The sequence below is a fragment of the Lytechinus pictus genome, chromosome 2 (genome assembly GCF_037042905.1).
Source record: "Lytechinus pictus isolate F3 Inbred chromosome 2, Lp3.0, whole genome shotgun sequence".
Lineage (NCBI taxonomy): Eukaryota > Metazoa > Echinodermata > Echinoidea > Temnopleuroida > Toxopneustidae > Lytechinus > Lytechinus pictus.
Genome location: NC_087246.1, coordinates 1481870 through 1509690, shown reverse-complemented (window position 1 = coordinate 1509690; position 27821 = coordinate 1481870). Strand labels below are relative to the sequence as shown.

General features: G+C 35.4%; 2 protein-coding genes across 4 annotated transcripts; one reads left to right on the top strand and one right to left on the bottom strand.

Moving 5' to 3' along the window:
• Positions 1–385: 385 nt before the first annotated feature.
• LOC129255029 (TBCC domain-containing protein 1-like) lies at positions 386–22061 on the bottom strand. 3 transcript variants are annotated; one of them, XM_064106969.1, is made up of 18 exons: positions 21527–21709; positions 13957–14015; positions 13225–13368; positions 12678–12802; positions 11610–11701; positions 11224–11332; positions 10755–10821; positions 9847–10016; positions 9272–9338; positions 8025–8142; positions 7346–7403; positions 6908–6956; positions 6258–6337; positions 5617–5739; positions 4931–5106; positions 4225–4322; positions 3593–3742; positions 1172–2543 (listed from the first exon to the last, which is right to left on the bottom strand). In XM_064106969.1, the coding sequence occupies exons 3-18, from the start codon at positions 13315–13317 to the stop codon at positions 2469–2471; spliced, it is 1650 nt and encodes a 549-aa protein (XP_063963039.1). In that variant the 5' UTR covers positions 13318–13368; positions 13957–14015; positions 21527–21709; the 3' UTR covers positions 1172–2468. The 3 variants fall into 3 exon arrangements, with proteins under 3 accessions (XP_063963031.1, XP_063963039.1, XP_063963043.1); XM_064106973.1 differs by lacking the exons at positions 13957–14015; positions 21527–21709 and adding exons at positions 15639–15702; positions 21320–21480; XM_064106961.1 differs by lacking the exon at positions 13957–14015 and having other exon boundaries at positions 386–2543; positions 21527–22061.
• LOC129255031 (uncharacterized) lies at positions 21123–27366 on the top strand. Its single transcript, XM_054893582.2, has 5 exons — positions 21123–21589; positions 23148–23743; positions 24351–24465; positions 25021–25166; positions 25832–27366. Exons 2-5 carry the CDS (start codon positions 23148–23150, stop codon positions 25992–25994), a joined length of 1020 nt encoding a protein of 339 aa, XP_054749557.2. The 5' UTR covers positions 21123–21589; the 3' UTR covers positions 25995–27366.
• Positions 27367–27821: the final 455 nt, after the last annotated feature.

Sequence of the window (27821 nt, the reverse complement as noted above, 5' to 3'; positions counted from 1 at the left end):
TTTTTGTCAGCCGATGGGGGGGGGATGTGCCCCCATGCCCCCCGTAGTTACGCCACTGTATGTCCATATGGCAAATACCCCTCCAATATTATTATCTTTTTTACCCCATGATGGTTTAATGGTTTTATTAGAGATTACATTAAAAAAAAATTGACATTCCATCTTTATCCCTTCCCAAAGACCCCAACATTGATGAATTGGAAGAAACAGGGGTTTCTCTTCAATGTTATAATAAGGACATAAGTATTTCGTTTGGAAATGGTGAAATGGCTCTTTATTTGCATTTTATGATTTAATAATATTGTTTTATTTGTTAGGCGGTATTTTAGGAAGAATTTTCATCAATAAAACAATTATCTCTTGTGATTTTTTTTTCATTTCTTTCGTAAAAAATGGGGGGGATGTTTGTACAGGCCATCCCCCCTCCTCGAAAAGTGGGGGGGATATATCCCCCCCATCCCCCCCGGGATTTACGCCAGTGCAAGGTTCTCTCAGTTTTGGGGTTTGAGAAGATCTTGAAGTCTGACAACGGAAGTCCATTTAATTCAGCTCAGTTCACACAATACGCCTCGCAATGTGGGTTCATTAATTAATGTATAATGCTACATTGGCCAACAAGCCAATAATCTTGAGTGAAAAAAATGGAAGCAGAAAATGTTCAAATTTCTTCGTCAATATCACACACACATCTGCAGGAGTCAGTCCGTATCGTCTGTCGTGATCCGATTACGCGTCTCCCGCATACCAGCAATGTCAACAACCCCAGTCGCGATGACCCACCTACTATTAGCGATCCATCTACATATCAAGCAAAAGCGAAGGATGCCATCGCAAAGCAGAAGCAGAAGTCGTACGCAGATCATACCTAAGGGACAACGTCACCCAGATTGTACTTAAAACATTTAACAGCACACCAGAAAGAAAACTCAGCTCAACATTGACAGACATTGACTGTGTGCGTGATAATGAACCATAAGCACTAGCGTACCTACGGGGGGGGGGGGGGGGGGGCAGACTGCCCCCCCTGACGAGCCACAACCCATGCAAAGGACGTATCCCTGCCCCCCTGACGAGCTTGAAAGACCTTTTTTGCCCCCCCCTGACGAGCTTGAAGACCTTTATTGCCCCCCCTGACGAGCTTGAAGACCCTTTTTTTTTTTTTTTTTTTTTTGCTTGTCAAATTTTTTGGCGGACGGTTTTGCCCCCCCTGTGGAAAATCCTAGGTACGCCACTGACCATAAGCATTATTTCTTTAACCTTGCATGTTTCAATGTTTTATTGTTGGTGTATTTAACCATCTATGCATTTAGTGTTATTTTGGTTTTCACTATTGAATATGTGAGTGTAGACATATTACATAGTCCGTTTTTTTTCTTTCATGACTTCCCTTTTATGCATTCTCAGATTCATAATATATACATATGTGTGTTTTGGTTATGATTCATAATTTATATATATCAGCTGGTTAAGGGGACCGGATAAATCTGTTTTGATGTTTAATGTTGATTCTTCATTTGACTCTTTTTTTTTTGGTCTGTGAAAAAAAAAACCCCACACAAACAGAGATATATTGTTTTGGGACCAATTTTCAATATTTGTTTGGTGACTTTTTTCTATTGATAATAGTAAACAAAAATATAGGAAGGAAAGAAAAAAAAAGAGAAAGGAAGATTGAATGCCATCATATTTACTTCTCTGCCATGGAGAAGAGAGGAAAGAATAGGTATTCAAATAATTTGTAAAATGGTATAGGCATTCATTTTCAATTTACCGGCCGAAAGTAAGAAAAAAACAAATATTGTATACATCCATTATATACATTTGTGATGTTATAAATTCAAGTTGCTTTTCAAAACAATTATAGTCATGAAAGAATATTTGAACAGGGTACATTTATAGCTGTATCATGTCAATACCATGAGCTGTATTTTTAATTGAACTAAGCGCATTTATTACATCTCTGCCAATCTAAATTAGTGTCAGTGTTAACACAAGAGTTTTTAGTATTGAATATTTTATGTGGCTCAATTTAAGTTGTTTCATGCAAGAAACAAGTAATGAGATGAGGGAATGATCTAGAATCTTTTGTAACATGTAACCTATATGAGAGGTGTAAAGAACTGATTTGGCTCCATAATTATTTTCGTCCTCTTTGATTTACAACTATTCAATTTCATTTACTCCTAACCCCAGATGATCAGTGTCTATATACTCATTGTTCTGTAAAAAAGGATCACAAATATTCTAGAAATTGCAAGTTTTATCAGAGTTGCAGAGCATTAAATAAAAGATAAAATAACCACCAAACACACACACACAAAAAAAGTTGAATTCCTAAGATTTTACAACAGCTACTGTTCATAAAAAAACACACACACAGATATTGCAGTAAAGATTTCAAGGTTTTCATAAATAAGATACGACAATAAGTACAACTGGACGGTAGAGAAAGAAACATAGAAGTACACCTATTTTGTAGGAGAGCCACCACTGGGAACTAAGCCATCTAGCTCCCTCTTGTGCCCAGTTTCTGCCAACCATATCTGTTTGGGAGAGAATGGAAAAAGAAAAAGAACTGCATGGATAAGAAATATCAACCATAACGCTATGTCTATAACAAACCATATACTAAAAGTTGAGATCAATTGCTAATAGATCAATTTTACTTGTTTGTGTCAAATTTTCCTGATCTACCAATGAACTATCATATATCGTGGTACAGAAGAGAGATGTATGGGGAGAATAGTATACAAATATACCAGGCTTTGAGTAAGTATAACAGGAATTATTCATCCGAGATTGGACTGGCATTACTATTTTTCCAGTACAACAGAGGATGAATAATTCCCTCTATACTTTCCAAATAAAGGCTTGATGGGTTTTTCATAAAGCTGTTCGTTAAGTTACATGGTTGCTCTTATGTCCAAGTTTCATGAACTAGAACCATAAACTTTTTATTTTAAGTTATGATGACAATTCCACAAATACCTCCAACATGGCCAAAGTTTGTTGACCCTAAGTGACCTGAAACTCGGGCAGGATTATTCAGTGATACACAAGGTTCATATACTTTTTAAGTTATGACAACATTTCAAATACTTAACCTTGGTTAAGATTTCGATATTGATTCCCCCAACATGGTCTAAGTTCATTGACCCTAAATGACCTTTGACCTTGGTCATGTGACCTGAAACTCAAGAAGGATGTTCAGTAATACTTGATTACCCTTATGTCCAAGTTTCATGAACTAGGTCCATATACTTTTTAAGTTATGACATTTCAAAACTTAAACTTCATTAAGATTTCAATGATGCCGATGCCGCCGCCGTCGGAAAAGCGGAGCCTACCGTCTCGCTCTGCTATGCCGACGAGACAAAAACAAGAATAAAGACGTTTTAAGTTCACCCAATAACAAATTGATTTGAATAAAAAGAGGAATATCAAACATGAATAATAGCAAAAGATTGAATGTATAATTGCAGAGCTATAAGTTTTGCTTTAAAATTTCACTAAAAAAGGCTGTATGCAAATAAGGGAGTTAGGATGCCATATTTTAATATTAATCAACTGAAAGTATAGAATGTAACTTTACCTGAAACTTGTTTTCCACAAGAGCTTGGAATTGTTTCTTCTGGTCAGTATTGAGTCCAGCATCTTTGACCGCTTGTTGCCAATTGTTAATCTGACCTTCTCGGTCCACTAAAGCACGTTCATACCTCGATGGAAGACCACCAGGAATCTCCTGTAAAATAGGAAAAGTAATCACATTTGAATAACACCAAAAAATATGTGTGCTCAAAGATAAATACCAGTTGTGGTAACGATCTCAAAATAAGTTCGAACAGAATCCAATGAAATTACCACCAAAGTGTTTGTACATGGATGTATAAATAAAAAATATGGGCCAAATGACTCTGGAAGAAAAGGCGTAATTGCTGAGAAATGAGCAAAATAAGCACGGAATTTCATCAAATGTCCTGTATTTTTCGAGCAACATTAATACATTGTCCCACATATGCCTTTCTGTGTTAGTGATCATCAGAATGATTGATTTGAGATTCTATGTCATTTCTGTTCACATAATTTTTTCAATTAATTAATTTTATTTTAAGTCTTATTTTTTTCAATTCATTTTATCATTATTACTTTTTATCATTGTTAGTTTTTAGGCAGGGGGATATACTATATGAACACAATATTAAGGAGAGTGATGTTTTAACTTACTGCAGTTATTCCATCCATATCAAATGGAATGACAAATGTGAAGAATTCTTTAGGTGACATAGTCTTGTGAACAGGATTTTCATCAGTGTGATCAGGGCCTTCAAATAAAAAAGTAAACAAGAATAACATAGAGAATTAATTGTCTTCTCACAAAAATACAAAAAGAAAAGATTTCCATCCTGGTGTACATACTGTATACATGAAATTGAACCATATTAAAATTATATCAAATATATTCAATGAATACCTACATAATAAAGTCTTGCTCTGTTATGCAGGCTAGACAAAAAATAGGTTAGAAACAAGAAGGTACAGGTATGTATAATTCAATATTGGACATCGAGTTCACTGGCAATTAGTGCTAAATCAGGATCTCTCAAGAGAAACTTTGAACTGATCTTAAAGTTACTTAAGTATCTCATGGAATCAGGAAGTGCATTCCACAAAGTAGCAGAGGCATGTGAAAAAGAACATTCACCGTATGACTTAGTCGAGATAGAAGGAACAATGATTAATGCTTTTGAGCTTGATCTAAGAGTACGGGAAGGACAGTAGTATGATGCCAATACTATTTAATAGAAGGGGCAATATTATAGGAGCATTTACCAGTATGCGCAAAAACTACAAGCTTAATCTATTAAATTCTTTCAATCTATCACATCAAAGCCTGCAGATACAGAATCTTCTTGAATACTATTCCACTTACCAACACAAATTGGATTGTTCCATTGGTTTGGTTTCTCTGCTAATCCTACAGCAGTCATATGTTGATGTAACATAGCATAGTGAGTGTGATATGGAGCTAGAGTAATACTATCGTTACCTCCTAGGAGTAAGGGTCTGGTTGGAGTTAACATGTGAAGAGTGCATAATGTTGAACCACTGTAAGTAAATGAGAATGAGGTTTCATGATGGGGTCTTCCTATTAGCATACATTGGACAAGATTTGAATTTTCATCTTGAAAAGTTCTCAATAAAATCACAAAAGTCATGTACATGAAAGCTTCTTAAAGGAAAAGAAGTGATGAAAGTAGTATTGACCTCGCATCCCTATTCCACAACAGATTCAATAACATGTAATTAAATCTGCATGATTATCAGAGCATATTGGACAAAGTGCCAAAATCTAATGAATTCCCTACAGGCTTATGTACAAAATTTGATGTGCAATAACATACTGTATTGCACTGGCTAAGTAACAAACAATCACTAAAGATAAAACAATTACATTGAATGGCTTTCTTACACAAGATACCATAAAAATTCTACTCATTAGGGACATCAGTGCACTATTCTATTATTCAGGCAAAACTCCCTAACTTGAGAAATATTTCTGGTATTTAAACCATCCAATATAATATAATATACATATCATATAGTCCTAATAAATACCTGACTGAGAATCTCCCTGCTGCTGCTATGACAGTAACATGTTCACATCCTACAAGGTGTAGAGTGGTTTCAACTGCACCGATAACAACCGTTGTATGACGACATTTCTCTATGCTAACAGCTCTATCAAAGGAAATAAACATTAAATCAGAAGAAAAAAACATCTTTGTTGTACCTGCCATATTTACCATCTGGCTATTCATTCCATTTATTTTACTTAACCAATAGTTCTTGGGGGGAGGGGAGAAAGGAGGGGGGTATATTCAAATTATTTTACTTAAAATATTCAGGATATTTACTCTCAGTCCCCGGGCTTTTTTTATTTTAGCTGAACGCCTTACAATGCAGGACAATTACATGTATTTAATATATAACAAAATACATTCATTCTTAACACAATGTTTTCAGATAAACTAAATATTAACAAACAAAGAGCAAGAAATTCCTCTCTGATATTTTGGATGCTAACATTTACAATAAGTTTTCAATTAAAAATACACATAACCTGATGAAAATCTATTTCTGAGTAACCAAAGTTGCTATTAAATAAATACAAGTATCCAGAATCATTTTGCTGCATGATAATACCATAGATTATACAAAATCATAATTTGCAGTAAATAAAGAAAATAAACACCAACCTGACTGGAGAAAGCAGATAAATGAATGCATAGTGACAGCGATGAATCTTGATACGAGAATCAACAAGAATCTGAGAACTCTAAAGGAGAAATAGAAAACACTATGTCTTCAATCTGGAGACACACCTAACATGGGTCATCAATTATGCAGTCATATTAATTACAATGTATAATTCAATAAACACCTTGTGTGCAAACAATGTTTTACAAGCTATGTACTTTTGTGCTGTGCAAGTTTATGCAGACAATTGTTATGTGCTGTTATTATATCATGCCTTTATCATCATCATCATTTATCCACTCCTGCCCCCCCCCAAAAAAAAAAAACGTCAACAACAAATAAATCATACAATGACTGGCATTTAACTGGCACTGCACTCTACACAAGAGTGTGAATGTGTTTACATGTACTGAGACATGTTTCTCCCTAAATATATTTATAATCTAGTATGTAAGTAGAGCATATCCACATCCACTGAGAATATTATAGAACAAAAAACAAGAAATGCCATTTTCATAACATCTAACAACGTTCATTTTGAAAGGTTAATATAGACTTGCCCTTTTAATCATTAATCGCAGGTTTACAAGTGAACGAATAAGAAAAATAAAATAAAATTCATTAGTGTTCTTTAAATGTCATCACTTACCTTGGCTAATGTCTGTTTTGAGATTTGTGAAAGAATGACCAACTGTGAACTGAATAAGAGAAATAGAGCAGATCGAATGAGATGAAATCATGAATACATAAAACATACATTTTTTTTTTTTTTTTTTTTTGGGGGGGGTAGTGTTTCTTTCTGAAAAAAAGGGGGGGGGAGAGAAAAACAACCATATATCCCAGGTGCATCTATAGAGCTACAACCAATTCTGTTCCTTCCAAATACAGGTCATCAAAATTTTTTTGGGTTCAATCAAAATAATTAGGAATGAAGTCAAGCTGAAAAATTAACCCCAAGCAAAAAATAGTATTTTTTTGCAGACAAAATGAATTAATTCTTAAAAATGCAAAGAAATTAAGATTTACCTGATCAAATACTTCATAAGTTCAAATTATCAACCTTATCGTTCTGCAATAGGACCTTTACCTTTTAGGAGCTTTATTGCAGTTGGTTGCCACTCTACCCCTCTTGGCTCCATCTTCACCTATTACAATGAACATAAAACATATCAAAGGATTATCATCATAGTCATCATCATATAATTCACCTTTATCATCATTGTCATAACCATCATCATTACCATCACCATCATCGTCACCACTACCATCATTACCATCATCATCACCACCATCATCAGCATCATAATCATCATCATCACCACCATTATCATCACCATTACCATCATCCTCATCATCACCATTATCATTATTTTCATCACCTTCATCATCACCTTCATCATCATCATCATCACCATCATCATCACCATCATCCTCGTCACCACCACCATCATCATCACCATCTTCCTCATAATCACCAACATCATTATTTTCATCGCTATCGTCATGATCTGCGATGCCATTGTCGTCACTATAATCATCAGCACTCTCATTATCATCTTATCCAATACGGTGGTAACCATGAACGTTTTATTGTTAAATATGCTGCTTTCTCACTGCATGAAATAAAACAATTTCTACCATTTAATGTAGTGATTTTTTTAAAATTTGTATTTACTTCTGAACCCCATTTATACACAAATAAGTTGCGGTGATCCATTATCTTTATCCCCTAACCCTGCCCCTACAAACAACCTTAATTTATATACCTGATGACCATTGTAGTCTATGTCCACTTGATATACAGCCTGTGACACCAAAAGGGCTGTTACTAAGACTACTCCTCAACCAAGATTCAAATGTCTTGAAAGAAAAGGCTTGAGTGATCTGGAACGAAAATCAAGGAAAATCTTCAGATACAAAGATATGCAATGTAAGATACTTGTTCTCATAGTACTAATCTATCTCAATACAGAATTGCACATTATCTTATGATGTTTAAATATCTAGTAGTTCTTTTATACTGTTTCCTCTAACTTTGTAAGACAAAACATATTCACACTTCAGAAATTAATTCAATACCATGCTTCGATGCAGATCCAATGGGCAATGTTTAGGGACAGTGATTTTCCGTTTCAAAAAATTGCCTTTTCCGTTTCAGAAAATCTCAAATTCCGTTTCAGCATGTCAGAAAACGGAAATTCCGTTTCCCCATAGACTTTGTACACACGGAAAAGTGACAATTCCGTTTACACATTTACATGCACACTCGCACTGGTCAAAATTTGTATCTGCTACTGTACCAACAACACAATAAAATCCGTTCTAATCGGATCTATGCGGGTGAATGAAATATTCTAACACACCCATTTTGCATGCATACATCCTCACCTTTCATATTATTAGCATTATTTCACGGTGAAATGATATTTCATCGATAATTTTGGGGGTTTTTGGACATCGTTATCATCAGTCAACGTCTTTTCCCAATCTGCCATCTTGGATTTTAAGACCACGATATCGTGCTGTTACATCTTCAAACGTAGAGGGCAGCAACACACAACTGTGTACGTACATGTAGTTGAACGATACATGTGTGCATGTGAAGCCCAACCCGGCCGGCCGGGTACGGGTACGGTGCGGGGTACAATCGAGTGTGCTGATGTCGAGTGCAGTCACGATGTGTGAATTGTCATGATAGTAGCGAAGTGAGATCGTGTTTTCTGGGTTTTTTTTGGCCATTTAATATTCTCATTTTGTTGTGATTTTGGAGTAATTTCTGTTGCTATTCTGTGTATTTTGAGGGAAAATACGTTTTCCATGATTTTCCGTTTGAAATGCCATTTTCCGTTTCAAAAGGCCCTTTCCGTGAATTCCGTCCGTTTTCCGCGATCGCGGAAAATCACTGTCCCTAAATGTTAGTGACAAGTGAGGGGGAGAGGTCTTATCTGCGAATTAAATAATTCAGGCAATGGATAAATATAACATATTTATAACAAGATAAGTGAGGTCTCACCTTAGAATATCCACTTTTAGCCTGTATTTGCTGGTGCAATGCAATTTGATGAACAAGCTGAACATTTCTGTAAAGTTACAAACAGAGGAAGACATGATATGGTGATACTCATCTTGTAGGAAAACCAGTAAAGTATTTTTCTATTCATTACTTATGTCTATGTATTTGGACCCTGTTGTAATAAAACTTACTAATAGTATTCATGCAATCTATTTTTTGATTGATTGTTGCACATTGGTAATTTATGGTAATTTACCATATCAATATAATCAATGCAACCAGGCCCTGTATCTCCCAATGCATTTAACAATGAAAGATATGGATTCATTACTGTTGATTTCGTAATTCTTCTTTGTAAGATTGTGTGATTGGCATAAAAGGGAAATTGTCACACATTTTATCAACATACATGTATGATAATATGATGAGAAGGGAATGAAACAAACAACTTTGAATTGAGTAACATATTATAAAGCCAAAAAATTAATTATATCTGAATTCAATTCAAGAGCTTCAATTCAAGAACTAATAAAAAAGTAGAATCATGGTCGAAAGGTATAAAAAGCACCACTGACTTGTGTTTGCTGACAGAACCTTCAAAGAGAAATCCTAGAGCCTCTACAGATTGAACAGAGAGAAGAACATCATTGGCTGTACTTGAGTAGGAGTCTGCTTCAGCTAAGAGTCCCAAGATATCACTGAGATGATTCAATACAAATACCAGCTGGTTGCTCTCATCAACACTCTATCAAGAAAGACAAACACTTTTTATCCAATATTCAAGGAAAACAAAATAGTTAAAGCTACATTCAAGTAATAGCAGCAATAGAATATTTCATTAGAAAGTTGAAAATTGAGCAGACTGTAGATCTCCAACACAGATGAGCACATGTGGAGACTGTGTATTAGCCTTAGGAAAAGGATCAGACAACTAGCTTGTTTACAAGGTTCCTCAGCAATTACACATTTTCTAACAGTATCATTTGGCATACATGTGAACACTCCAGTAGATGTTATCATATTTTGTAGGATTCTCTTTTTATTTTTAGAATGTAACAACCACTGGCATATTTGTAGGGGGCCATACCCATCTGAACTCTGATGCTTTAGGTGTACCCGAAATAGAAATGGGAATAGGCTAAATTATATGAAATCAATGCCAACATATCATGTCAGTGGGCTGTAGAAACTTTGTACAGTGTCTCTCAAACAAACACGAGGAGGGCTCAGAAAAAGCTGTATCGTAGAATTATGGCAATGTTGGCAACTTTATATTGTATGAAGACAGTCTTGAAGTTCCTGTAGGGAACTCTGAAGATTGCCACTTACGTCATTAATCTAATATAAAGCTTTTTCTGAGCTGCTCCCATAACTGTTTAATTGAAAGATATAAAAGCGTTTAACAGCCATCCGATGATTAGCTACAGAGCTATGAAAATTTCATTATGCCTGAACAATGAAGTGAAATCGTTAGTTGACTCACCTTGGTAGAGGAAGGTCCTGGTGAAGTCCTACCATCAATGTCAGGTGATCGTGATCGAGATGGCCATCTTTTGATTCATGTGTTAAGGGCCAATTACCAGTTTTGTTCTATAATATTGCTCTTTTATGTAGTATTTAATACACAGGGATGTTGTTTAATATACATGCATATATTAATTAGCTCGGTGATTGAACTCTACTATTAGTTAAAAATGATTCCAAATTTGATTTTGCAGTATAAAAATGAATGAAACTGATCAAACGTCCCAACTCACAAAGAACTGTAAATCCTGTAATAATCAAGAATGAATATCTCAAAATGAGTTTTCAATCAACCAGTAGCATTTGTTTTGGACTTGCATTTCATTTCTATTTTGATTAGCACTTAAATGCAGGAATTTCTGCATTAGACGCTAGATCAGTTAAAAGGTCATTCACACTCAAAACTAAAGCTTATTGCTAAAGGATACTCTTCACCAGACACTAACGATGATCTCAGTGATATCTTGTGAAGCTGTTGGAGATACAGATACAGGAGGAACTGCAGTGTATCAATGCTTTGACCATTCCTCCAAACATCTATAATGGGAGAGATGAATTATCACAAACTTAGTTAATAACCACAGAGCTGTGATAATAATAATACTTTTTTCTTTGAGCAATCAGTTTATTGCTACACATTAATTTCCTTTGTGGCACATATGAATTACTGAATTTGGTAGAGTCACAAACATGCATAACAATGATGGCTGCACCCGTGCAATGCCAGCAATGTTCGTTGATCGATGTATATCACAATAGAAATCAAACAAATCAACAAGCTATTTACATGATTAAACAGAGGAGCATTACTCACCTATATTTTTGGTATGGTGAACTGCATCTTGCCTTTGTTGTAGTCTCTCTTCTGGGCTGTAATCACACAGCATATCAAAGCCTTCAAAGTACCTAAAAATACAATTCAAGAATACTATATCCATGGATTCTAAACATTGTTTTAATTAAAAACAAAATACATGTCGTTTTTGCATATCAATATACATTAACTGTATGTAATTATGTAGCAAATAGTTCTACCCTCTCGTTATTAAAAACAACATTACATTCCATGGGAAGTCTTCAAATTAATGTCTGTTATCATTCCAACAAATATAATGAATAAAGGGTGTTCTTGTTTCATTCGGCACCCTCTCTTTATCTTACTTTATTCAATCACTTTAAATTGATTTTGCAAATTCATTTAAAAAATGCATACAAACAAAAAGTAACATAAAAATATGAATTTATTTAATATTTTGAAAATATTAAATTGTAAGGAAATGCAACAGAAAATATGAGACTCACCAAGTCATACATACAATTTGAATATATAATTACACACCACATAAATTGTTGAAATGTTCCCCAAACAATAGTACACTAATGGCTGATAACAAATACAAACTATCATACACACCAAATTATATTAGCCTAGGTTAAGTTAAACTGAAGTTATTGCGTTAACAAGGACTTCAGAAGGGTAAGATGAAAACATGTCACTGTGACCTTGACCTTTGACCTCAAAATAAATAGGCTTCCTGGGATCCATGCTAGTATCATACACACCAAATAATATGAGCCTAGGTTAAGTTAAACTGAAGTTATCGTGTTAAGAAGGACTTCAGAAGTATAAGATGAAAACATGTCACTGTGACCTTGACCTTTGACCTTTTGACCTCAATATCTAAAAGGCTTCCTGGGATCCATGCTCGTATCATACATGCCAAATTATATGGGCCTAGGTTACGTTAAACTAAAGTTATCGTGTTTACAAGGAAAAGTTAATGGACAGACAGACAGACGGACACAAAGCGTGATACCATAATACACTTACGTACGTCTAGGACAGCTGTATAAAAAGTTTGATTGAAAATGATTGACTTACATCCATGCTAGATCCTCTAACATTCCTAGTTTGTTGCAAGCAATGTGCTTCCATGTTGAATAAGCTAGTCTTGGGTAGCCAGTCTTTCCTTTATTTTTAGCATACAGTGCTATCTTCTTGAGATACTGTGTATAAGAGGTAAGCGGGATGTTGAAGAAATCACACCAAGTTATAACATGCCAAAAGGAGGATTAGAACCAAGAGAAACATATACATGTAGGCCTACATTTGGTAGAAATATAAATAGACAAACACAAGACTAACCTTAGAAATCTTTCTGTTCTCTTATTAAAATGGAAGTTACAAAGCTCTTACAGAGTGACCCTGATTTAAAGTGTTCCAAAACTGCATTAATTAACTGCACTAGTCCAGCACAAATGCTACACACCATCATAATATTAAAATAAAAGTTAAATTCCAAATAAAGTCTTTGATAATGAAAAGGATATCCCGGGTTATCAGAAGTTTGCTATGCTTTAGTCTTAATGAATACCTTATATATTTACAGAAATACAAGCATCAAATGATCATTCTCTAATTTACTTACATGAAGGCTGAGTTTAGGGTGAGGAGATACAGGCAAAATGCCTATGTTGAATGTATCATACTTTAACCACAGGCTGACAGATGCTTCTGACATTGTAGCAGTCTACTTCCCTCTAACATTGACTTGATTATCTTCCTTTGTTTCCTAAAAAAAACAAAAAAAACATTTGAAACAGTTAGTAGCAAACCTTTAGAGTAATATCTGTCGTCAATAACGTCAGCCACTATGACTGATTAACCTAGACGTAAAATGTTTCATAGGTAATTGGTTATATACCAGCTTGGCGTTTACTAGCAAAATGCTGTCCTGCCGAGTTCCTACGGGAGTTACCACAAACAGAAACAGTGTGATAAAGGGAGACTATAATTTATATAGAACATGTAGGGGATACAGTCACCTTGTACCTTACCTAATTTTGTGAACCGTCGAATATCTCAATATCAAATCAATATCTTGAAAAACTAATATCACCAACAGAAAAGGTGACACAAAATTACTCAGTATAGTAATTTTCTTGAAGGGAAGGTCTCAATTTGTGAAATTATTGGCAAAACATCCGGGCAAAACATCAGCAAATTTTTGCGTCCGCTCCGAAAAAATCCAAACTTCTCAACATCCATCAAAAACTCGCCAGTTTGCAAGCAGGCAGAGGTCTCCATACTTATAAGTAACTGATACCAATCAAATTTATGGCATTCTAACCTTTGATATAATCTGATATAATTATCTTACCTTTGTCTGCTTGATTTCTAGGCCGGGGACGAATGTCAATTTTACCATTTGATTATTTCCTGAAAAAAACAATCGAATCATCTATTGTTTGTCGGGAATCACGTCTTCTAATAGTTTACCTACAAATGAAGACCTCCCAAAGTATTGTCTGTTCCTCATAAATGAAAGCCTTTTGTTCCCCCTCTCTTTGATTCCTATTTCAAAAGAAACTGTATGAAATATTAACTTTCACTTTATTGTTCCAATGAAAATTCTTTCCTAAATCAATGCTCATATTATATATCCCTCCAAGTGCAACACCCCTGCATATGAATGATTCAGCCTACAGTCTTGGGTCCAATTTACGTCTCTGTAAACAACTCATTAATGAAGTATTCTTTGAGACATGCATGTGGTGCCTTTTACTTATTGAAAAATTTCATCCATTGCCCACACCATGCCCCAACCCCCACCTGTGGCACTGCTTACGATGTTAAAAATATTTTTCATTTAATACCTCTCGAAATTACAATTTTTTATCATTTGAATCTATAACTGGGTGTATTTTGGGAAACTAGTCGACAACTGGAATTATGTAATGGTGCGTGTTGGAATGTTATTTTGATAGTGTGAGTGGGGGAGGGGCCGGGGCTAATGGAGATTGCATTGTTTTGAAACATGAAAGGAATTATAATTCCCACCGCTATCTTTCTCTCTCTCCCTCTCACACACACACACACACCCACACACAGAGATAGGGAGGGGTCAATTTGTTTCTGAAGTCACGACCTTTCCCATTACCTTTCAATAATGGGAACGCACATGGCTTCTGGTTTGTCTCCCAAAAGTTTCATTGGCCATCGAATGTCCAATCACATATCAGCTCAAGTCAGCTATTTGTGTGAGTACTTTCTGTTTTAACCCTAAAAGGCCCAGGGGGCCTGAATACGATTCATGTTTTCAAGCTTTTAGGCCTATGCTCATGTTAGAATAAAGGTTTAGATCTATCTAAAGATTAATAAAATTATATCTACATGTACATGTTTTCAGAAAAATTATTGTGGTGGATTTCCCAGGGAAATACAGATTTAAACCCAACATCGATTTCCTCACAATTATAAATAATTCGCTGCCGATTTCAAAACATCGCATGCGTGAGGGTCTGAGCTCAGACCCTCGCGCATGCAATGTTTTGAAATCGGCAGCGAATTAAATACGTGTGAGGAACACGATGTTGTCTTCTTCTTCTTCCGTTGAGTACAGTCCTCTTTACACAGTATAGTCGTATGTTGGCTCTAAATCACCAATTTTTAGGCTAACCGGAGGATGGATATAGAGTGAAATTAGGATGAAAAGTAAGAAATTAAGCTTCTTATTTTGTTAAGCTAGTTTCGGTGTAGGCCTAGGATTTTTACAATAAATATGCATTTTTCCCCACCTTTGCCACTCGGAGCATTAGAGCGAGTTTCGGGGCTCGATTTTCGGGTAGGTGGAGCGTAGTGTAGCGGTAGTGAAGTGGAGCCCGCTGAACATCGCTTGAGCCACATTGTCGTTAGTGATTTTGCATTCTTTTTTGTGATATTTTCTCATTCAGTTATTGGTATATCATGATCTTCAGAATATTTACCACAAATTAGAAAAAGACAATCTGTTCAAATATCAAACATGCCGTTGTTTTTATCGTTTGTAAACAAAGTGCGTACCTTTGGGTCCCTTATCAATTCACACTGCAGCTGCATTGCTAACTGCGGCATCTGGACCTAAAACCTGGGGTGGAGTTCTGAGATCCATTTTATCTCAGATAAAATAAAATATTTTATCTCCATTAAAATCAGTGAGATAAAATACCCTTAAAATCTCTCTGAATTGGTATTCTGAGAACAATTTTAACTTCATTTTATCTCTGTAAGACATAGACCAAAAGCTTCAGTCTCTGTATTTTGGTTGATCTGCTGAACTGTGTTGGCTCCACTCACCCATACATAATAAATCCCCAGAAACGACGGTTATTCCTGTCTATGTAAGACACACCTATTTTTTAATCAATATCCAATTAGGAACACGCTTTTATAGCTCTCTCATATCACTCAACCAATGGAAATCCATTCCGCTAGGTGTGGTGAAGGAGTGAGATTGCGTCAATTTATTGACTTCAATACGCTTGCACTATACGCTTGCGCGTCTTTACAGAGATTTCTTTTTAACAAAAATGGCAATACTCTCATCTTTTTTTCGAGGTCTATATCGCATCTTTTCAAGCATCAGTTCAAAGACAAGAAAAGTCTTATGAAATGCTTCCTGATTGTATGGTAGTGGATCGTATTACCGAAACACATTATTCTCATAAAATTCACTAAACTTTCACCATAAATACACAATTACCTACAAAATATAAATATGTAAAAATTTTGCCGAAATTGTTTTTCCTTTTTAGATATTAGCTTCCAATCGGACCCCTCTTCGCATGTGAAATATTTTGGTCACTTGAAAAAGGTATCCGGCAGGGCTCCACACTAACCCATTTTTTCTACTGGTCCAACCTATTCATGTCGGACCAGTAGATACCCAGTTTTTCCAATTTTTACTGGTCCGAACCTAAAATCTACTGGTCCAAAAAAATAAAGAAAACATTTTTAAAAAAGCCGCAAGTTTATTTTTCTAGCCTTTCGTTACCCCCCCCCCCCCAAATAAAAAGAAGGAATGAAGGACAAAAAGAAAGCAAGACAGAAACGAACAAGGAAAGAAAGAAAGAAAGAAAAAAAGGAAAGAAAGAAAGAATAAAAGAAAGGAAGGAAGGAAAGGAAGGAAGGAAAAGAAAGAAAGAAAGGAAGGAAGGAAGGAAGAAAAAACGAAAAGGTTAAGAAAGGATAGATGTGAAGGAAGGAAAAAAAGAAAGAACTAAAGAAGGAAAGGAAGGAAGGAATAAAGAAGGAACAAAAATAAGAAAGAAAGAAAAGAAAAAAGAAATGAAGGAAAGAAATGAAGCAAGCAATACAGAAAGAAAGAACAAATCCAGAAAGTAGTAAAGGAAAGAAAGAAGAAGCAATACAAAAGAAAGGGTAAAAGGAGAGATGGAAAGGACAAGAAGAAAGAAAGAAAGAAAGAAAGAGAGGAAGGATTGGAAGAAAGGAATCAAGGAAGAAATAAAGGAAAGGTAAAATGATAGATAGAAGGAAAGAAATAAATAAAGGAAGGGAAGGAAGGAAAGAAGCAAGCAATATAAAAAGAAAAAGTAAAAGAATAGATGAAAGGAAGAAAAAAAGAAAGACTGAGAGACAAAGAAAGGAATGAATGAAAGAATAAAGGAGAGAAAGGAAGCAAGCAGTCAAAAAAAAAAAGGAAAGGTAAAAGGATAGATTTAACAAAGGGAAAAGGAAAGAACAAGACAGATAGAAGAAAGGAAGGAATGAATGAAAGAGAGGGCTGAAAGAAGGAAGAAAAAAGAAAAAAAAAAGAAAGGGTAAATAAATGATGGGAAGGAAGAAAGAAACAAAGAAAGTAACGAAGAATGAAGGAAAGAAAAGGGTAAAAAGAAGGAAGGAAAGAAAGGAAGAAGAGAAGAGATGAATATAGGATGGATCGACTCAAGAATTAAAGAAAAATATCAAAAAAAAAAGAAAGGAAGGAAGGAAGAAAGGAAGGAAGGAACTAGGAAGGAAGATAGAAAGAAAGAAAGAAAGAAAGAAAGAAATAAAGAGAGAGAGAGAAAAAAAAGAAATAGAGAAAAATATTTTTTATACGGATAGAAAGAATGAAAGATCGAACGAATCAAAGAAAAAAAGGGAAAATAAAAAAGAAAGACAGTAACAAAAAAGTGAAAGAAGAGAGGGAAGAAACAAAGAAAGATTGAAAAGAAAGAAGGAAAGAAAGATAGGAAGAAAACAGAGGAATAAAGCTAAAACTATCATCATAAATAATTTATCAGTATCTTTTTGGCTCAATTAAAATAGCTACGAAAGAAAGTCAGAAACCAAGTGTATCAACACACACATAAATGCATATGTGGGGCTAATATGTATTCAGACGATATCACCCGAAACCCGATCTGTTTGAACCAAACAGAAGTGAAAATTTCTCCTTTTACTGCTTACAAATGACAGAGTTACTCCAATTTTTAGGAAATATGGACATTATAAGAGCCTTTCACGAGTATGAACCGTGAATTTTGACAGTTCTGTGAGAGATTTCTGCCAGAGTTCAGCCAAGTTTCGTTCGCGCAGCCAGTAGAGAATTTACCACGTGGGTTGTGTGGCTGGCTACATGTACACTGTATCTACTCTAGTAACACTTACGTGCAATTCATTCTGTGTGTATTCTGTGTGTGAATGACAGAATTTATCGGGGGGAAATGGTTTGCAGTGAATTTGACCATTTCTGGAAAAGTTATTGGCCCAACAATGGTTTTTATTACTGGTCATTTTGGACCCTTAAAATCTTGCTATTTTTGGAAAAATTACTGGCCCGACAATGATATTTTTTACTGGTCATGTTGGACCAGTAAATCTTCCTATTTCTGAAAATCTACTGGCCCGACAGCGATTTTTACCGGTCTGGGACCGTCGGACCGCCGCTAGTGTCGAGCCCTGGGTATCGTATTACCGAACGTGTGGTTTTTATGGGAAAAGTTGAGAAAACAACAAAATCACTGATGAGCTATTTTGACCATATTTTATTATTTTTAGAATATTAAGACTTTGAAAATGTGTTTTTTACTATTTTTCATCATCTTTCTATTCAAGTTCTCTGTGGAAGGATGTTGCAAAATTATGAGCGTATGAAATTATTTTCTGATGCCTATGATGCGCGCGTTCGGTAATACAAGGCCGGTCGGTAATACAATCACTCACTATACAGGAATAATTAAGGTGTTGTTCTCAGTGAATTTATCATTTTTAATTTTCATGCCAACATTTGGAGTTAATTCACCTAGAAATATTGACGAAATCAACGTTGCGGAGATAAAATAGCCCCTACCCTCTTTTAAGTTTACTTGATTTTTTCTTCAAAGTAACTTGGGCGCTAGACAGCTGGCAGCCGTCTGTTTCGAGGAGTTTTTTAACTTTTTTTTTTTTTTTTAAATTTCTCCTCATACACAGACGGCTCGCTAGCGTGCAGCCACCATTAGGGGACTTGCAATGCAAAATCCCCCCATCGGGGCTCTTCAATTTTTGTCTTTAATGAATAAAAAATTTGAAAATTAACCCGACCAAAATGCAAATTAATATTCCCTCTTGGCATTAATTGCCAAAAAACGGAGAAAAATCAAGTTAAAAAGAACAAAAACAGTGACTTACCTCGGCTGTCGCGCAAATTCACTTCCCCGTTTTATCCGATCTTAAGTACATAAACATATGGCCATTGAGTCCCCTGTACAGATCGCGCTAGAACTTCGGTCTCTGTATTTGGTGAGTGAAGCCAACGGAGTTCAGCTGAACAACCAACATAACAGAGACCGAAGCTTTTGGTCTACTTGGGCGCTAGACCAAAAGCTTCAGTCTCTGTATTTTGGTTGTTCCGCTGAACTACGTTGGCTCCACTCACCATACATAGACTGAAGGGGATGGGGCCCCGTACCTACAGCCAACGTATAGTGAACTAGCGTTTTATAGATCGCGATTTAAAACTGTTTTTTAAGCAAAATTGAAAGTTTCATGGTTTCCATTATCAGGGAAATATAAATAACTTAAGTAATTGCATACCTTGGGCCGGAGTTATTGAAAAAAATCCTCTGGATGATTGAGAAATCTGTCATCTAAGACATTTTCACCTGACCTGACGGTTTTTCTTGCAAGTTGCCATCTTGAATGACGTCATTATCGTATTAACTTAATGTCTCGAATCGATATATCGCGATTATAACTAGTACTAGTACTAGTATAACTAGTATCGTTTATCTTCGGTTTCGTTCGCATATGGAGCAGATCGTATAATATCGAAAGCAATATCGATATCACATTCGTGATTGTTGACGGCCTCTCCGTTCGTTTGTAAATATTTTATAGTTTGGCTGCCATTTTGACCATTTTTATCGTGTTCAACCCAATTAAACATCGGTAAAGTATAATTTTCATGCCTTTTTCATCTATATCGTTTAAAGGAGAATGAAACTCTTGGAGCAAGTTAGCTTTTGTGAAAGCAGAAAAATCAAAGAATAAGATCAACAAAACTTTGAGTACAATAGGACTAGCAATAAAAGAGTTATGAGCATTTGAATGTCGAGATCACTAATGCTATGGAGATCTTCCCATTGGCAATGCGACCAAGATCTGTGATGTCACACACGTACAACTCTCCCATTTGGACACTGAAAATATACCCCAAAACATCTCTTTTTGCTCATTCTAATCATATGACAAACGATTCATCAATGATATAATGTTGTGAAACCTCTGTACTTGTCATCTCATAAAGAGAACACCTCACCTTGTGATAGACTCTATAAAAGTGAGAATATAAGTGAAATAAGTACTAAAGTAATGAGGGAGTTCTACGTGTGTGATATCACAGATCTTGGTCGCATTGCCTTTGGGAGGATCTACATGGCACTAGTGATCTCAATATTCGAATGCTCATAACTTTCTTATTATTCATTCAATCTTCCTCAAACTTTCAACAATATGTTTCTTTGATTTTTCTCTTTGATATGGATTCAGCTGGTTTCAAGGGTTTCATTCTCCTTTAAAGTATTTAAATATTGGAATATCAAGTTTTAATAGTTTGTTGTTTATACATCCTTAGATTGTAAATTCGATGTGTAAAATTATATCAAACTTTGGACTGTGAATTGACAAAAGGGAGGGAATGAGAACACATGCGAGCCCACACGTACACCCTACCGTCGGTAAATGGGGATTACAGTAAAATGTCAGAAATTGTTGAATAAATCCCCAGAAACGACGGTTATTCCTGTCTACTTGGGCGCAAGCACATCACCCGCGTTGCAATGACCAGGTACGTGATGGGTAGGATGGGGGGTTGGGTGTCCGGACACGTAACAGAAATGAAGCCTTGTTTTTATCTCAGGAATAAACCAAAAATATAGGTTGAATAGTTTTTTTTCACCATCAATATTTGTTCTTTATAATATTTTCTTATATTCTGTGCTAAAAAGAATTAAAGACATTGCTTGTAAACTTTTCAAAATTGAGAGTAAAAGTCATGTGTCCGGACACCCAACCCGTCGGGACACACAACCACTGGGTATATATCTACGACTACGCAGCCACTGCTCTGTTGCGTATCATATCATCATAGATACGCAAGATAAATTAATTTATACGCAACATAAAATTTTAAATTTTATCTGAGTGAGAGATAAAATGTCATCTCAGAATACCAATTTCATTTTAAGAGATAAAATAAAATATTTTAAAGATAAAATGACCTCAGAATACCGCCCCTGAACCGTACCACCCGGCTCAGCCCGGCCTGACAAAATTCCGGTACCGGTCCTCTCAGCTCCGGTGCACGGTCGGTGCAGTGGCGCATAGCATAGCATAGCGCATGCATATGCGGCAGATGCAGAACATTGGCTCTGCATGCTGAATGGAGTAAAGTTAACCGTTAAAAGTTGAGGGAAAATTTCACTTACCAGTACCAACTCCTTGAGAAGAATTCCTGCTCCCGGTGATGGCTGTTAACTCTAGAATCTAATGTAAGAATCTATATGTTCATCTTTCTTGAATTCAGGCAAAAGTTCGGAATTAGACCAGCAGCTTTTTCCTTCCTTCCTTCGACGCGACCTGCCCCTTGTAATACCGGTATCTTTGATAGCGCAAATCACGACTTGATGCTGTAAATGTTAGACTGCGATTTTGTTTGTGTGCAATGCGGATATGACTATCACAAAAATGTGACATAGCATATTCTTTAATGTGCATAATAAATCGCACGTGCTATTACAATAGTATCACTAGCACTCAAACTTATGCGAGGTTAAAGTTATTATATAGGTTGAACTTGAATTTGTCATTCTTGTTCATTTTTATGAAATTGTTTAATAACAAAAATGAAATGAAACATGTTTGAGCTGAGATGATTATTGAATATCACAAATTAAGGATTAAAATTTAAGACTGGCCCTGGATCCGTCTCCCCTCCTCAGAGCAGTACTCAGTAGGATGGGGGGTCGGGTGTCCGGACACTTTATCTTTTTGAAGCCTTCTTTTTTGTCTTTGGATTACACTTAAAATATGAATTCAATACTTGTAATCATCTTCTGTTTTGTTCTTTATAATATTTCCTAACGTTTTGAACTAAAAATTGATGAAACTTCGCTTGTATTTTTTTCCAAATGACTTTCTCAAATTGATCGTCCGGACACACAACAACTGGGTATACTCAGACTGGGGGGGGGGGGTGTGGCTGTGCATGGGTGTCAATTTGGCTAGGCCTTGGCTTGATTTCCGACAACCATCCTGACCTTAGCTTTGGAACTTTTGAATTATCACTTTTAAGTTGCAGCAGTTGGTGATGGCCCACACGACACCTCGTCCTTGTATTGATAGAGTCATATTTCGAAGAATTGAATGATGAAAAATGAAAAAAAAAAAAAAAAATAGATCTAAGTTAGAATAATAAACCTTCATTTTGTAGTGAAACCTTTTTTTTTTTTTTTTTAAGCCGGCCAGTACCCCCTGTAAATTGTTCCCAGGGCCCGGCCTGAATGGGTGCTCAGACATGGGCACCATTTTTTTTTTTTCAATCAGGAAATGACTGACCCAGGTCTTTTCTAAGAAAAATCATTAATTTTTTGCCAACTTATATTATAAGAATATTTACTTTATAATTACTACAATTAAAATACCTTTTTTAATGTGTTACTGCTACTCCATGATAACCCTTTACAAGGTGTAGACTGTAGAACCTATTGCAATTTAATCTTTGTTTTATTTTTGTTCTTAATTAAATGTGCATTTGTAATTATATGTGGGACCAGGTTCGGCTCCCACTTGTGCTATTATACATATACATATGTATCTATAATGCAATTTGTTAACCTGTAAACATGTGAAGTGAATATTGTTGGTGAATATTAGTATGAGGAACATTATCAACTAAATTTTTTTGTGGTATAAACTATAAAGAGAAATTCATGTTTGATCTTAAGTTAAATACTTAGGTGCGCAGACATGGGATCCCCTTTATACTCATTTGAAGTCAATAAACTAGATTATTCATCTCATTTTGTTTCATGTTATTTCTCTCTTTAGATGGAGCCCAATAATGTGATTGCTATCCGTCTTATAGTACACCAAGGGAATTCTATGATAGACAGCATAATGTTTCAGAAAATCAACCCTGGTGACATATCCAGCACAACAGATTCATCCTCATTTTCCATGATCCAAGGCTATTTAGAATATGACTCCAACCAAAGTCACACAGAGCAATCTTCTGGACTTTCAGAAGTTTCAGGATGGTTTTCAAGGATTGCTACATGTAATAGAAACAAAACAGGTATTCTGGAAGGTCCTTCCTCAGCACAGGAGTTGCCAAGCTCAAGTGGCCTTTTACAAGGTGGAAGTTCTTTATCATCCATGCCAAATGACGAACAGCTTGTGGAAAGAACACAGATTGATAGTACATCGTGCAACATTGTACATCTCAATACAGACATAGATGAAATACTTGCATCTTGCTTTCTGTGTGAAGTGAGATATTCCAAAATCTACAGAGAATTCTTTATGAAAAATCTTTGTGAAGGATGCCACCCATTCAAGAAATGGAAAACAAGATCTACTTCTGTCACATTGTCTTTGCATTTGAGACAAACTAATTTATTCAAAATGGGGCCAGATATTAGATGGTAAGGCATCAGTATTAATATAAAAGTAATAATGTTCCAATTTATGACCAGCTGTATGCTGAAACATTCAGAAATTTGTTGCAAAATTCAAATGTAGTTCATCTAGCTGCTTTCATGTATATCAAATTTCTGGACAATCAACAATGTATTGACTATGATTTCTATAACCTAAGCTAAAAGGATACAACAATATGATCACTACAGTCTACACAATGTACACATATCTCAAGAGGTCGAGCAGAGCTTGAATTTTTAATTGTTTTTAAGATATATATGTACATGTATGTCAATGAAAGTAATATTATCTAAATCTATCACTATTCAAATGGCAATTTTCCTAGAGTTTTTTCTCATCTTATAGTAGGATCATTTTCCCAATTCAGGGAATAATTTTCTTAATAAATATGATATCACATCACAGTATTTTTTTCATTATTTTTGTGTAAATATTGCTCAAAATTTATTTAAATAGCAGGTTTTTACACAATAGACTATATAGAGCTTGTTGAAGTATTTTCCCCAACTGCCTTACTATATTTGAAAAGTAAAAATCATTCTGTGCAATAGTAGTAACCATATTCTTGTTTTGTTCGGTCCTTGTTTACAGGAGTAAGAAGATGTTACCCCTTTGGCTTGCCCGTATCTCTATGGAAGATTCATTTTCCTGGTTGTCTACTCTTGGAGGAGCTTACTCTGCTCTCGGAGATCATTTTCATCACTTTGTAAGTCAAGATTACCACTCAAATCAGGCATATAGAGGGAAAGTGTAGCAATCAACTGTATAGACATAAACACTAGTCTCTCTCAAAAAGATATCTTTGAGGTTATGATATCATCTTCATATTCTATATGTCTAGTATAAAGAGAAAAATAACTGATGTTACTACAGCCTGCAGCTTAGGAGCATTTCATGAAGAGTTCAGTAATTTAGATGTTACAAGTTACTGAAAATCTTTGCTTGTGATTGACTTTAAGAAGAATTAAGAAGAAACTTTACAAGTCAATCAAATGAGATGGTGGTTTAAACCTTACATAAAATTGTGGTTAATTAATTGTGCACATTGCTTTTAACCTGTGGTCTACTAAAAGCAGATGATTCCCAAACTGAATCTATGAGAATCGAGTAAGTTGGTTGTCAATGGGCTATGAAAACCTTGGATAGGATTCAAGCTACCCTATAGTGAACTTAAGTGAAGCCTCTTTAGTGGGGTTTAGCAAACTCGTCTACTATCCACTCATATCTTGATAAACCTTTCTTTTCTTATCACTTCATCCAGGCAGAGAAGGCAGGCAGAGTGTCTATCCATCAGATGAAGCTCGCCTGTCAGTTAGGGGATCCCATTTTGTTGGCTAAATGTAGGGTCTACATGGCGCAGAGTCTTATGCAAAATGGCTTCATTCAACATGCTATGTTCATTGTTCGGTAAGATTTTGTTTTATTGAGGAAAAAGGATTAAACATTGCTTGAAAAACATGTTATACATCCTTTAGCCTCTCTATGACGTCTCTTCATGCTGTGAAGCCATCTGTAAGACTTCTCAGACTAGTGCAGTCTTGACTAGACAGTCTGGATTAAAACCAAAATGGTTAAATTTCTTGCTTCTCAGAGGATTGCAAAATCTTGAGTTGCAATCTCTTCACCATGTAGTAGCCCAGTAAGGTACCACATTTAGGTTCTATGAATTTAAATGATTTTTTTCTTGCCTCTTTGTAATCATAAATGGATCTTGCCTAAGTCATTGATTTCCTATTAAAGTTCAACCAATTTTCCATACCAGATTCTGTAAAATTGGATATCTCTGCATATCTTCAGGTTCAATTAAAGGTTAACTGGTTTACTTAAATGCTCTGGTTACTTTGTTTACTACTTTGTAAATAGTAAAACACATAGAGGAAGTTAGAAATTAATTATGCAATAAGTAGATGCTCATTTATGTTTTATAAGCAAATTACATATCTGTCGCCCAAGCGATTGATTAGTGTGAAGTCACCTGTTTTGCGTTTCTCAGATTTAATCCAGTCGATTTTATTCATCCACAGTTTTTCTATGCATAATTACAATCATTATTTTGTTGTTTTATCATGCAGGGCACAATATCGATTTGCAGTGTCTCTCGGGGAGAACACAGACCAGCGTCTTATCAACATGTGTAGGGGTGTATGGAGTATCATACAGTATCTTCATAAAGAGAAGAAGGAACATAGGAAGAATGGGGTGGGACTACATCTTAGAAACAACAAGACCAGTTGACCCTTTGCCCTGTGGGAAGTTTACAGGTGCTTCAATATTTGAATGATACAGACATTACCTACATAGAGTTTGAATATAACACTTAATTTCCCTTACAGAGTTATATTTTTAGCCCGAAGCACATAGCGCCGAGTGAAAATATTCTCGGAGGAGAGGTGAAATGTTATTTATTAAACAGATAGACCAGGCAATATCTGTTATATTATGTAGATTTTACCACCAGTCTTCATGTATGATGTGGCTTTATGATAAACTGTTTGCTGCAGCTCTGATCCGTCTACATCACAATAGAAAAATACAAAAGACTTGTGCTTCATGCAACTGACGAGTACAAACTATCTCACTATGCAACTTATTAAGTGAGTGACGTCACCTCAGTGAATATACAGCATCTCTTTACAATACAGCGCAATTGTATTCACCGAGATGACGTCAAAACCTAGAATATAACGAATGTGATCCTTGCAGCTATGATAACATGATGGCTATTGACCTATCCCTGATTTGAATCTGTTTTATTTATGTTGATACTGGCAGTATGCAATGATTAACAAAAAGTGCAATTTTTCAGAAGAGCTTAAAAAATAGATTAAATGAAGTCATCATGCACAGAAAATGTGTTACCGGCCTGGGATAAGGTGAAAACTTTACAAGATTAAATCATTAAACTTTTATGTAAATCATGGTCAACGATTGGAGGATTGTGGCCCAGTGGATTAGTCTCCTGACTCTGAAACAGAGGGTTGTGGGTTCAAATCCCAGCCATGGCGTAGTTTCCTTCAGCAAGAAATATATCCACATGCAAGAAATATGATATAACTTGATTATACTTGATTTCTTTTCTGTACCTGGAAATTCAACCCAATTTCAGTACTTGTCTTTGAATCCCTGTTTCCGCTAATCTAGCATCTTTTATGCATTGTTTCATGAATTGACATCTTTTGTGACACCTCTGTTTGACTTGATATGTATTCCAGTACGAGTATTATCAGAATGTTGGCATATAAAATATGCACGTTTCTCGAATGGCATGAAAACATGGGGCCTTTCAAAGTAATGATAATAGCAGGGCCCGCTGGGAGAACAGTGTTCAGAACTGAAGTGGCTTCCCTGGGAAAATATACCTATATTATTATCATCACAGTTAAGTTTGTAGGATTTAATCATTTACTTACTTTCCACATGAGACACTATTAACCTTTTCAAGCAAGAGGTACAGGCATCTTGCTTCGCTAAATGTTATTGTGAATTGTGGACAAAGTTTATTGTATTTCATGCAAGCCCAAATTTTTATGTGTGTAAAAGAAATGCTTCCACAGTAGATTTATCTTGTATATGATTGAATAAAAATATATTTCATTTTCAGATCCAACTTTGCTTTTCTTTATTTTCATTGGCTATTGAAGTATTTTATGCCGATGTAATCATGGTCCGTATGTGCGATTCTCTGATTGTGAGAATAATTCTGTCCTAGAATTATGAAAATTATTTTATCATTTATCAAATTTTGTCATCAAATTTTGTATTTTCATAGTGATCAGAAGCGAGGTGGGTCATTTGCTTAACATTGCACACTTTTGACTTTTGTGCTCATTTATGTGTAAATATTTAGTGTGCTTCAACCAATCATAAGAGCACCTTCCAAAAAATTTATGACATTTACAATCACAAAGATAAGATAAAAGTTCAAATAAATTTCAACAGGCTGCCCTGTTTAATTTCTGGTAATCTGTTCATTGAATATACAATGTATAATCCTAGTTTTGAAGTTGAAATAAATATGATGTACAAAAGTAACCGATATGTAGTGATATTGGTTATACCATG